Here is a 13131-nt window from a genome sequence, read left to right as displayed (position 1 = left end):
TGACCAAAAATGCACTATTTTGGACTTTTTTTGCGCATGTGGTTTAATTAACAGATATTTCCGCACGCGTCGATACCACATATGTTTATTTTTATTTACACTGTTTTTTTTTCATGGGAAAAGGGTGGTGATTCAAACTTTTAATAGGGGAGGTGTTAAATGATCTTTATTCACTTTTTTTTTTTCACTTTTTTTTTTGCAGTGTTATAGCTCCCATAGGGACCTATAACATTGCACACACTGATCTTTTACATTGATCAGTGGTTTCTCATAAGAAACCACTGATCGATGATTCTGCCGCTTGACTGCTCATGCCTGGATCTCAGGCACTGAGCAGTCATTTGGCGATCGGACAGTGAGGAGGCAGGTGGAGATCCTCTAGCTGTCTTGTAAGCTGTTCAGGATGCCGCGATTTCGCCGCGGCGATCCCGAACAGCTCCCTGAGCTAACCAGCATGGTTTCACTTCAGAGGCGGCGTTCAACTTTGAACGCCGCGTCTAAAGGGTTAAAAGCGTGCGGCATCGCAATCAATACCGCGCGCTATTAGCTATGGGTCCCGGCCGTTGTTAGAGGCCGGGCCCGACCCGCTGTGGCGCCCTTTTGTCACCCAGACCAATATATTATTGTCTTTCCCTCCAAACATTTAATTTGTTCATTGTTCAAAATACTTCCCTTTGTGAGTGTATCACTTAAAGTGTGCTCAATGTGTACCGAGCTAGGTGGGAGTTTCCTGAGTCAACACCTGCTGAAGAAGGCTGCTTTCACATATGCCTGGCATCCGGCATAGGTGAACTCAACCTAAATCTCAAGGCAACTGATGCCACAACTGATGACAACTTGTCATCAGTTGTGTGGCATCCGGCATCCATTGTTTCTTGGCAACCTACAGGGGCACGCAGCAAGCTGTGTTCTCCTGTCCGATGCCCTCTGTTGTCTCCAACCATTCGGCGTCAAAATTGAGTCGCTGGATGTTTGTGAACCGTCCCATTCAAATGAATGTGATCAGTTCTAGCATCAGTTTCTCTCCAGTGCACGCTGGAGGAAAACTGTGTCGGATGCCTTACATATGTGAACCCAGCCGAAGGTTATACTGTGCTGAATAAGAAGGTAATACTGTGCTGATTAAGAAGGTAAAAAAAACACACACAAAAAAAAACTCTTCCTACACTAGAGGCTCAATTAGGTTGTGTTACATACAAATAACTTTGAATTACAGTAACTGTTTAACAAAATGAAATACAATATTGTATAGTCCAGGTAAGAAAGGTAAATGTGGGTTATTTGTTTTAATCCTCCCCTCACTGGCCAAATATTTAAAAAGAAATTGACAACCCCTGGAATAATGTTATGTTCAGCATTTAACACAACAACATTATTTCTTTGTGTAGCTTTCTACATTAGTTCATACAGGTGTTATCTACAGTATAAGCTTCAGGAAACCAACCTTTAAATCACTTGTGGGGTCCTCAGGATCAGATGCTAGAATAGTATAAATGTCCCCTTGTGGTGCTCCTTCTTCAATGTAAATTGTCACAACTACAGAACATAAAATTGGTCATAATAAGCAATCCATTAAGAACAATATGGATAGTTTCTGATATTTTCAGTACTATGTAGCAGTAGTGCGTAGTAGTAGTAGAAAAGTGTTTTCTCTGTACAGTGTATGAAATTGCATATGTATGTGTCAAGCAGATAGGACAAGGTATATGCTCATCTTATTAAAGCGTACCTGTCAGATCCCACAAATATGTTACTCAGTAACTAATCCTGACCGTGTACTGTACATCTAATTTTTATGCCTCTATCACCTATATTTATTATCAAAATACCTCTTTTCATTAGCTCACAGTGTTAGAAATCCTCTCTGGAAAAGGGGGCGTGTTCCTCGTGCGTGGTGGGAGGTGATTGATGTGTGCCCATGCAGCCTTGTCCATGAGTCATCTCCTGTCCATGATTCATGGACAAACCTGATGCTGCAGGATTGGTTAGTGTCCCAGTAGGTATGGGGACCCCTAGTGGTGGGATTTTCAGGAGCCATTAAATATAAAAAAACATTTAAACAACTATCAGGGCTGGTGAAATGACTTTTGCCTCCCTAGGCAAAAGCTAATTTTGCCACCCCCTTTACTCTGCCCCACCTTACTACTGAGGAGACACGCTGTAACACACCTCCTCCCCATGTAATCTCCTTACTTCTGGGGTGAAACACTGTAACAAGCCCCCTCCTCATGTAATCCCCTTACAACTGGGTTGACACACTGTCACAAACCTCCTCCCCATTTAATCTCCTTACTATTGGGATGACACACTGTAACAAACCTCCTCCTCATGTAATCTCCTTACTACTAGGGTGACACATTGTAACAAACCCCCACCTTATGTAATAACCTTACTACTAAGGTGACACACATGGGGGGGGGGGGCGGCTTAGGGTTAAGGTGGTTAAGGTGGTGCTTCTGGCTGAGTTGGTTGAGCGAATAGTTTGGATGCTGACTGTCTAGCTTTCTTGTGGAAGGTAGAGTGGCGCCCCCATCAAGAGGACGCTCTAGGCAGCTGACAATCATGTTACAAAAGGTCTTTAATTTTCATCAGTAATAACATATAAAAAGTTTTTGGATCTGACAGTTCCCATTTAATTTACCAGATATATTGCTACAACTTTAGTGTGACCCAGTTTGCTAGCCAAGCAAGTCCCTTTTCTCATTTTTAAATTAGCTGTCCACTTCCATAACATAATTGAAAAAGAGAGTGTGGAGGAAGCACTCTGAAGAAGTGGAGACTACTGACCTGGGGACTGGTGGAGAACAAGGCAGTTTTATGATTACAGAATAATACAGGGTGGGCCATTTATATTGATATACCTTAATAAAATGGGAATGGCTGGTGATATTAACTTCCTGTTTGTGGCACTTAGTATATGTGAGGGGGGTAACTTTTCAAGATGGGTGACCATGGCGGCCATTTTGAAGTCGGACATTTTGAATCCAACTTTTGCTTTTTCAATAGGAAGAGGGTCATGTGACACATCAAACTTATTGGGAATTTCACAAGAAAAACAATGATGTGCTTGGTTTTAACGTAACTTTATTCTTTCATTAGTTATTTACAAGTTTCTGACCACTTATAAAATGTGTTCAATCTGCTGCCCATTGTGTTGGATTGTCAATGCAACCCTCTTCTCCCACTCTTCACACACTGCTACCAACACCGCAGGAGAAATGCTAGCACAGGCTTCCAGTATCCATAGTTTCAGGTGCTGCACATCTCGTATCTTCAAAGCATAGACAATTGCCTTCAGATGACCCCAAAGATAAAAGTCTAAGGGGGTCAAATCGGGAGACCTTGGGGGCCATTCAACTGGCCCACGACGACCAATCCACTTTCCAGGAAACTGTTCTTGCTGGAAAAACTCAGGGAACGTGCCAGCTTCAGTGCATAAAGAGGGAAACACATCATCATGTAGCAATTTTGCATATCCAGTGGCCTTGAGGTTTCCAATGATGAAGAATGGCCCCACTATCTTTCTACCCCATTTACCACACCATACCATCAATTTTTGTGTTCCAACAGTCTTGGTTGGATCTATTCAATGTGGGTTAGTGTCAGACCAATAGTGGTGGTTTTGTTTGTTAACTTCACCATTCACATAAAAGTTTGCCTCATCACTGAACAAAATCTTCTGCGTAAACTGAGGGTCCTGTTCCAATTTTTGTTTTGCCCATTCTGCAGCACCTGAAACTATGGATACTGGAAGCCTGGGCTAGCATTTCTCCTGCGGTGTTGCTATCAGTGTGTGAAGAGTGGGAGAAGAGGGTTGTATTGACAATCCAACACACTGGGCAGCACATTGAACACATTTTATAAGTGGTCAGAAGCTTGTAAATAACTCATGAAAGAGTAAAGTTACATTAAAACCAAGAACACTTCCAAATGGCCGCCATGGTCACCACCCATCTTGAAAAGTCCCCCCCCCCCCTCACATATACTAATGTGCCACAAACAGGAACTTAATATCACCAACCATTCACATTTTATTAAGGTGTATCCATATAAATGGCCCACCCTATAGTAGGCCTCATATTACATTTTAAAACCAAGTAAATAACATTTTGTTCTCCCCGAACAACCTCTGTAAAGGCCTCATGAAATTAGAAGTTTGATGGCTGTAAAAGACAAATCTGATTTCTCCTATTAAATTGTGTACAGCTTATATTCAACTTATATACAAATGGAGGCACCTCCTTAGAAACAGACTACAAACAATCTGATCATGCAGTCATACTCTATAATTGGACATGAAATGCATACTTTTGCTTCCAAAGACCCTCTCTTTGTTTACTACCAGCCATTCCATAGCAGTATGCAGAAGTTATGCTACTTCGTAAAGTGGTTATCCAAGAATAGAAACAGAGCTAATTTCTTTCAAAAACTGCTCCCTGCCTGTCTCCAGGTTGGGTGTGGTTCTGCAGCTCAGTTCCATTGACATGAATGGGGCTAAGTTGTAAAACCACACCCAACCTAGAGACAGACTTGGAGCTGTTTTTGAAAGAAATTAGCTGTGTTTTTCTATTCCTGGACAACCCCTTTAACTGAAACTCATTAGCCTTGATTAAAAAAACATGCTCAGTCACACTTTGTCTAAGCATCAAGGTTCTGCTTTTACTGTCCATTTGTGAAGGTGCATGTTGTTTGTTATTTAGTTCTTTGACTTTCTCACTCTGAGCTACTGCCTGCCCTGGCTTGTCTTATCTTTGTATACCCTGACCAACAGTTTGTATGACCATGCTTATGTTTATCAATTCTGGAACTTCACTTTGGAAATGACTTCTGCTCTTGGAAACGTCCTCCTATTTCTTGCTATCTTACCAAACATTTGTAATCAAAAAGATCGGGACAAATGGAGGAAAAAATTGTTAATATTATTTTTTTTCCTCCATGATGCAGTTTTTGTGGTAAGTTTAAAAAAATAATAATAATGAATTATGTCATAAAAAAAAAGATTGTATGCATTAGTATATATTACCTATTATAAAGTGTATTGGTGTTTTTTATTTCATGTTTTATCCCCTGAGTTTTCTATTTTATCTGGTGTAAATAATCTGTTTGTTAGGGTTTGCGCTCAAGCCGCACACCCTGGCCGTGAGCACATTGCCCTGCTCTCTCCTCCAGCCAGCAGGGCTGGGATTCACATCGCAGGATGCACCCGCATGTGAATCCCAGCCCGTCACTCACCTCGGTCCTCTGCTGTCTCCTCCCCTGCGTCTCAGCTCCGGTGCACGTGTCCCCATTTCCTTGGGTGTGCTCCGGAGCTCTAAGATTTAAAGGGCCAGTACGCTCATAATCAAGTCTAACACCTGTGCCTCACTCTCATAAACCTGTGCCTCATACTCATAAATTCCTGCTCCTCCCACACATTCCTGCCAGATCTATGTGTCTTTGTTGCCTTGTGTCATTGAGAAAGTGTTACTGAGTCTTGCCGTGTTTCTGACCCCTTGTTTTGTGACCTGACCTAGCTCCTGTGCCGCCTGCCTACTAACCTCCTGCTACTTTCCTGACTACGCACCTGTGCTGCCGGCCCTGACCTTCTGCTATCCTGACTACGAGTTGCTGTATCCCTCCTGTGCCTCGAATCTCCTCAGTCGCCTGTGTGGTCGAGTCGTTCCAGGGGTAGACTCCACTCCCTTGTACGGCCCGCGCCATCTGCCACACAGGTCCAGCGAATCCACTACCTCCAGTGTTCCTGTCTTCTAACCATGAGTGTTACACTGTTTATTATTTGTTATTGGTTGTTTATAATAAATATCCCTTTATTAAGTTCTGCCTTTCTCTGGTACAGACATACATTATCCAATATTATAATAAAAGATTTGCAGGTGGGAAGGAGGAGAAAAGATTTGGAATAATAATAATTTTTAAACTACTGGAGATAGTAGACTATCTTTTGAATATGTAGTATATCCAGATTGCATTGGTGGCCTCCAGTCTGCAGGAAGTGATGGGTGGCAGCAATTTTTAAGTTGTGTAAAAGTGTGGGTGGTGTAAATAGAATTTTTATCATTATTTCTGGTCTATTGTTGAAAAATAGTGATTTTTGAAATCACCATACCATCCACATTACGCCATGTGCTTGCTCAAAGGAGGAAATTCATGACACCCAAAGCATGCTGCAATTTGAGAAAAAAAATTGCCAATAAGCCTAAAAACATCACAGAAACACATATAAACAATACAAAAAGGCAAAAAAAAACACTGTGTGAGTTTAGCATTTTATGTTTCCCCATTGAATCCCTGCTAACATCTGGCTGCAGCATTTATGTCCCCCCCCCCCCCCCCCCCCCCCCAAAAAAAAAAAAAACATACAGCGAGTATGGCTTTTTTTTTTTATTGTAAGTATGTGATACAAAAACACCCTGTCTGTTTTCAGCATAAGCTGTTTTATTTTTAGTCTGTTACACTGGAGGCACATTGGTCTCTATAGGAGTTATAGGCATCAAATAATAGGACATTTTATTTAACATTGATTACCTATTGCAAAGTTGCTTCATTATTTATTTTAGCAAGGTCAATAAAAATATAGAAAATTATTATGTAAATGTACGTCATAAGTCACATTTGTCCATACTAAGCAGCTAGATAACCAACATGCTACCACTGATTTTGGCAATTTTATTTTACTACTTTTTTAATACTACCTGATGCTGAGCATCTGTACAATATATAAATTAACTATAGTGCTTATGTACAGTGCATCTATATACAGGTAATGCTGAGTATTTATTCTTTTGTGGCCTACATGTGAACTTATCACTATTAATCAGTATACCATTGATTTTAAAGGAATATATACATGTATAAAATATGAAGAACGCTCACCTTGATTTGCTAGGTTGTCAAGAAACACTGGTGGTTCATTAACGTTAGTGAGCTGCACAGTTAAGGTTTCCAATTTGGTGGCCATTGCTGCATCCTCCATGTAAATCTGTATATCAAAGCTACTTGGTATTGTTTCATAATCAAGTATAGGATTGCCTGTGGTTACCACCTGTAACAAGTATATCATGTAAACATTCAATACTGCTATTACATGAACACATATACCGTAACCAAGAAAATGTTGATACATATGTTAAGAGTGGTGGTCAAGCCTGTACAGTATATAGATGCTCTGTACAAACTCTATGGAAGTCACAAAAACAATGACAAAACTCGAGACCACCTTTAAATGTAAAAGAGACATGGAACATTATTGGCTGGTTTTGACTGGTATAATAGGTCACCAAGCAGCATAATGTACAAAAGTTAGCTAGAAAACCTTAACAAAAATAACTTTATTTCGTGTATGTTTCCTGCTGAGCAACTCAAGAAAAAAAAAAAAAAAACAGGCCATTGAAGTCTTTGAGGTGAGAGAAGATAAAGATAAAAGGGGCTCTTTGCATACTGCTTTTTTGTTACTATCGGTTTTGAGCTGTATACAATATATTTATAGCTTAAAGCAGACCTGTATCTTTAACTAGCAAGACCTACACTTAGGGTGGGAATTTATCTGGGGGCGACAGTTAAGGACAGGATTATTATTTATTTATTTATTTTTAATCTTCCATCAATTTCAGGCAACCCCCTCCCCGGGGTGGTGGGGTTGGGGTGGCACTGATACTAATGACATGTCTGATGAGTGTAGGGCAGTACTTCTCTGTCAAGGGGCAGCCTTACCCCCTCCACCCTCAACATCATCTAATGACAGTGCAGATATGTCTTTCCAATAAGGGGGCGGCTGCTTTTACACATTTGTAACAAGTTGAGTCTCCCTCCAGCTCATCATCATCCAATGAATGAATGCATGAATGAAGGAAGGAAGACTCTCCTCATTGAATGATGCTGAGCTGGTGGTGATCCTCAGCTTGTTACATATGTGTGAAGGTGAGTTCACGTTCACCATTCACTAAGTTAATAATATTGAGGCTACTCTCCTCCTGGAGAAGTAATGCCCTTTATTTATTTATTTTCAAGTTTGGCTATTGTGGTCATCATTGGACTATTTGTTTAGGAATTCTCATTTTTAGCAATAAAAGGATTGTCTGGTGAACGGCCGTTTCGCTGAGGCAGCCATACACATCTTAGTTCATGTTAAACATTACAGTTATTCACACCAACCGTAAATGATCAATGACATTGGGAAAGGGACAAAAACAATCTAGGAATGTTCTTTTCTGGAAAGATTTTTTTTATAGGCTAGTAACTATAGGACAAAATTAATATCAGGTGATGACAGCCTGTTATCTGTCTGAAAAATGTTTAATTCACTATCATTAAATATCAACTAATAAAATTAATTAAGTAGTAATTATTTAATTGATCTAAAAATTATAATAATAGTAATAATTTTAATTATAAAGCTATGGGTGCAGTCCAAAACAAGACATTGGACTTCGTTTATAAAAACTGTCTATCCCTAAAACTGTTTGATTTGCCCATAACAACTAATCCGATACATTAAGTTGTATAAATAAATAAATACATTAAGTTGTATAAAATTGTGGCCAGCAACTGTAACTTTAAAGAGATAATGTACATTTTGAAATAATTCTTACCAAATAGTTTGGAGGGCTTGTATCAATTCGGAAGGCACTACTAAGTGGATTGCTGTTTATTATTCTGGGAGTTAGTAAGAAGGAGGACGTTATGTTCACCGAGAATGTGTAGACCACTGTTCCTGCTGGTGAGTTTTCTGCTAATGTAGTCATATTAGGCAGTCCAATGAACAGTAAGGTGCCTTCTCCTTAAAAAATAAAAAATAAAAGACTATAAGTTGCAGTATAAAAATACAAACAATAATAAACATATTTTTGTGTTAGAGAGGAATGAGCGTATACATACATGCATTGAGGCCTGTTTTGATAAATCTCCCCACATGTCCAATAGTGTTCCCCACTGCCCAATAGTAATTAAACAATATATTCTGCATCTACAGGTAATAACACACAGAGCAGCAGCCGCATGTGGCCGAAAACTGTAGGGTTATGATCTAGTTTTTAAGCTGTATGCCAACAGATGTATAATTTTGCTGATAAACACCAGTTTTATCTGCAAAACCACACGTCCATTAACATTAATTACTAATAGTCATTGTAGTGTCATTCTTTCTCCTGTTTATATCATTGGCAATTTTAGCTGTGTATTGTGCCTTCTGCTGGGTAATGCAGTTGCAAACATTTTCTTTTGATGCAGGTTGGTTGAGGCTAAATCGCACAACTGGTGATGTCATCAACAAAGGTTATAAAACCATAGTTCCGGTGGCTTGTAGTGTAATTTCCCCTGATGCTGCCACCTGTTGTATGATGAAACATTTGGGGGGGGGGGGGGGGGATTCTGTCTTATGTTTTAATTCAGTAAGGTTTTATGTGTGTTACCACTTGCGTGTGTTCTGCAAATGCATGCAATAGTGAGTTATATTACAAGTGAATGTCATTTTGCAACCGCCATTACAACCTAATATTACCTCATTATCTTGGACTTTTACATTTTACGCTATAGCGTAAAGCCCTGTGCGGGGCGGTTTTCTTAATCCAGAAGAGAAGAAATTCAAATGGCACTCACATATAGGATCTTCTCCTGCTCTGGACAGTTCTTAAAATCTGTTTAACAAATCTGTTTAACTTTCTGGCACCAGTTGATAAAAAAAAAAAAAAAAAAAAGTTTTCCACCGGAGTACCCCTTTAAAGCTTGTGTTTTTGCATTCTTTTCTTTCTTTCTCACCATAGCACATCCCTAGTGTTAGTTTTAGTTTTGGGTAATCTTTATTGGTGTATAGATCGCCTGGCCTGGATTTATTCCTTATTGTTTTATATTGTATATGTCATAATGGGTGTTTTTCTTCTTTTCATCCCTCTCTTTGTTCTTTCTTTCTTCTTTCTCTTTTTTTCTTCTTTTCTCTCTTTCTCCAACTCTGCTCTTTTTCTTTTTTCCCTGGATAACACTCCTTTAGGGAGTGTTATAATAAATGGTAATGTTATTGGTCCATGTTTTGATATTAGTAGAACAACAGATGTCCAGCCTGACAGCTTGTAGGTGCTACAAAACTGCTACATGAAACAAGGATAGGGACATAGAAGTGACACGTTTCAGCCCCTTTATTAGGCCTTACTCATACTACTACTATATAGTACATACTACTATATGGTAGTATGAGTAAGGCCTAAGACATGAGCTGAAACGCGTCACTTCTATGTACCTATCCTTGTTTCATGTAGCAGTTTTGTAGCACCTACAAGCTGTCAGGCTGGACGTCTGTTCTTTTGTTCTACATGTGTTGCGGTGGAGTTCACACTGGTCCGAGCCTTTGAGACAATACATGGAGTGAGCTGATTCACCTGCTTTCTGATTTCTTTTGATATTCCACCGTGGAAAAATTAACTTTTGCTTCTATTAATGCAAAAGTCTTGAATGTTTCTCAAAAGAGATCCCAAGGGGTTTGTTTGATGAGGAAACAGAGGGTTTCTGTGCTGTTTCTGCAGGAAACACATTTTTGATCTTCCAATGTCTCCAGCACGTCTTCTTCTTAATTTTCCCATTAGTATCATAGCCCAAATCTAAGCAAAGCAGTTGGTGGAGTTACCTTTCACTTTTGTAGCAAAAAGAATAGACCCTGACTGATGGAAGGTTTCTTTTTTTGAAAGTTATGTTTGCAAATAAAATATGTTCATTTGCTAATTTGTATGCACCAAATGTTAAGTTTCATGGATATGTTCAGCTCTTGAGTTAGGACAATTTGCTGAGTTGAAGACCTAACTACACTGCTCAAAAATAAGGGGAACACTAAGATAACATATCCTAGATCTGAATGAATGAACTAATCGTATGAAATACTTTCGTCTTTACATAGTTGAATGTGCTGACAACAAAATCACACAAAAATGATCAATGGAAATCAAATTTATCAACCCATGGAGGTCTGGACATGGAGTCACACTCAAAATCAAAGTGGAAAACCACACTACAGGCTGATCCAACTTTGATGTAATGTCCTTAAAACAAGTCAAAATGAGGCTCAGTAGTATGTGTGACCTCCACGTGCCTGTATGACCTCCCTACAACAGCTGGGCATGCTCCTGGTGGTGGATGGTCTACTGAGGGATGTCCTCCCAGACCTGGACTAAAGAATCCGCCAACTCCTGGACAGTCTGTGGCGTCGGTGGATGGAGCGAGACATGATGTCCCAGATGTGCTCAATTGGATTCAGGTCTAGGGAGTGGGCGGACCAGTCCATAGCATCAATGCCTTCCTCTTGCAGGAACTGCTGACACACTCCAGCCACATGAGGTCTAGCATTGTCTTGCAATAGGAGGAACCCAGGGACAACCGCACCAGTATATGGTCTCACAAGGGGTCTGAGGATCTCATCTGGATACGTAATGGCAGTCAGGCTACCTCTGGCAAGGACATGGAGGGCTTTGCGGCCCCCCTAAAGAAATGCCACCCCACACCATTACTGACCCACCACCAAACCGGTCATGCTGGAGGATGTTGCAGGGAGCAGAATGTTCTCCACGTTGTCTCCAGACTCTGTCACGTCTGTCACATGTGCTCAGTGTGAACCTGCTTTCATCTGTGAAGAGCACAGGGCGCCAGTGGCGAATTTGCCAATCTTGGTGTTCTCTGGCAAATGCCAAATGTCCTGCACGGTGTTGGGCTGCAAGCACAACCCCCACCTGTGGTCATCGGGCCCTCATACCACCCCCATGGAGTCTGTTTCTGACAATTTGAGTGGATACATACACATTTTTGGCCTGCTGGAGGTCATTTTGCAGGGCTCTAGCAGTGCTCCTCCTGCTCCTCCTTGCACAAAGGTGGAGGTAGCAGTCATGCTGCTGGGTTGTTGCCCTCCTACGGCCTCCTCCACGTCTCCGGATGTACTGGCCTGTCTCCTGGTAGCGCCTCCATGCTCTGGACACTACACTGACAGACACAGCAAGCCTTCTTGCCACAGCTCAAATTGATGTGCCATCCTGGATGAGCTGCACTACCTGAGCCACTTGTATGAGTTGTAGACTCCGTCTCATGCTACCACTAGAGTGAAAGCACCGCCAGCATTCAAAAGTGACCAAAACATCAGCCAGGAGGCATAGGAACTGAGAAGTGGTCTGTGGTCACCACCTGCAGAATCACTCCTTTATTGAGGTTGTCTTGCTAATTGCCTATAATTTCCACCTGTTTTCTGTTCCATTTGCACAACAGCGTGTGAAATTGATTGTCAATCAGTGTTGCTTCCTGAGTGGACAGTGTGATTTCACATAAGTGTGATTGACTTGGAGTTACATTGTGTTGTTTAACCACTTCAGAACACAGGGCGTATGGATACGCCCTGCATTCTGAGTCCTAAAGGACACAGGGCGTATCCATATGCCCGTGGAAAATCCGGTCCCCACCGCTTGCCGGTTGGGGACCGGAGCCGGATGCCTGCTGAAATCATTCAGCAGGCACCCCGGCACATCGCCCAGGGGGGTCGGCCATCGGAGAAAATTGCATGTCAATTCAGACATGCGATTTTCTCCAATTACGGGCTGATCGGGTCTCTGGTGACCCGATCACCCGGAAAATAGGGCTGATCGGAGTTGTCAGCAACAGCCCCGATCAGCCTAAGGGATAGGAGTGAGGTCGCAGAGCTGCAATCTCCTCCTATCCCCTGCCATTAGTCAGAACAGAGCTCTGACCAATGGCAGCGCAGGACAGGGGGTTGCCATGGCAACCCCCCGTTCTGCCCGCCCTGGATGTCGAGGGGATCTGGAAAGAAGATGGAGGCCGTACCTGCAGGAGAAGATGCCTGGGGACCCGGGATCTTCGCTGGAGCCTGCTGGATCAGATAGGGAATCGACGATGGGGGGAATTGAAAGTGAAAGTAAAACGATCTTTACTGTGGCAACCACTAGGAAGGCCAAACTGCAACTCCCAGCATGCCCAGACAGCCAAAGGCTTTCTGGGCATGCTGGGAGTTGTAGTTTTGCAACATCTGGAGGGTCACAGTTTGGAGACCCCTGTTACAGTGGTGCCCAAACGGTAGCCCTCCAGATGTTGCCAAACTACAACTCTCAGCATGCCTCGACTGCCCAGGCATGCTGGGAGTTGTAGTTCTGTAAC

General features: G+C 41.7%; 1 protein-coding gene across 1 annotated transcript in view; it reads right to left on the bottom strand.

Annotated features, from left to right (window-relative positions):
* The window catches only part of CDHR3 (cadherin related family member 3), a 109344-nt gene that overhangs the window by 57922 nt on the left and 38291 nt on the right, over positions 1-13131 (bottom strand). Inside the window, exons 3-5 of the mRNA XM_056569857.1 lie at positions 8589-8776; positions 6874-7042; positions 1445-1536 (exon numbers count right to left, since the gene is read on the bottom strand). Coding sequence (XP_056425832.1) covers positions 1445-1536; positions 6874-7042; positions 8589-8776 — 449 coding nt within the window. The remainder of the gene's footprint in view (positions 1-1444; positions 1537-6873; positions 7043-8588; positions 8777-13131) is intronic.

This window comes from Hyla sarda, chromosome 4, assembly GCF_029499605.1.
Source record: "Hyla sarda isolate aHylSar1 chromosome 4, aHylSar1.hap1, whole genome shotgun sequence".
In the NCBI taxonomy this organism is placed as follows: domain Eukaryota; kingdom Metazoa; phylum Chordata; class Amphibia; order Anura; family Hylidae; genus Hyla; species Hyla sarda.
The sequence above is the reverse complement of the archived record's forward strand: the minus strand, read 5'-3'. Positions and strand labels throughout refer to the sequence as shown.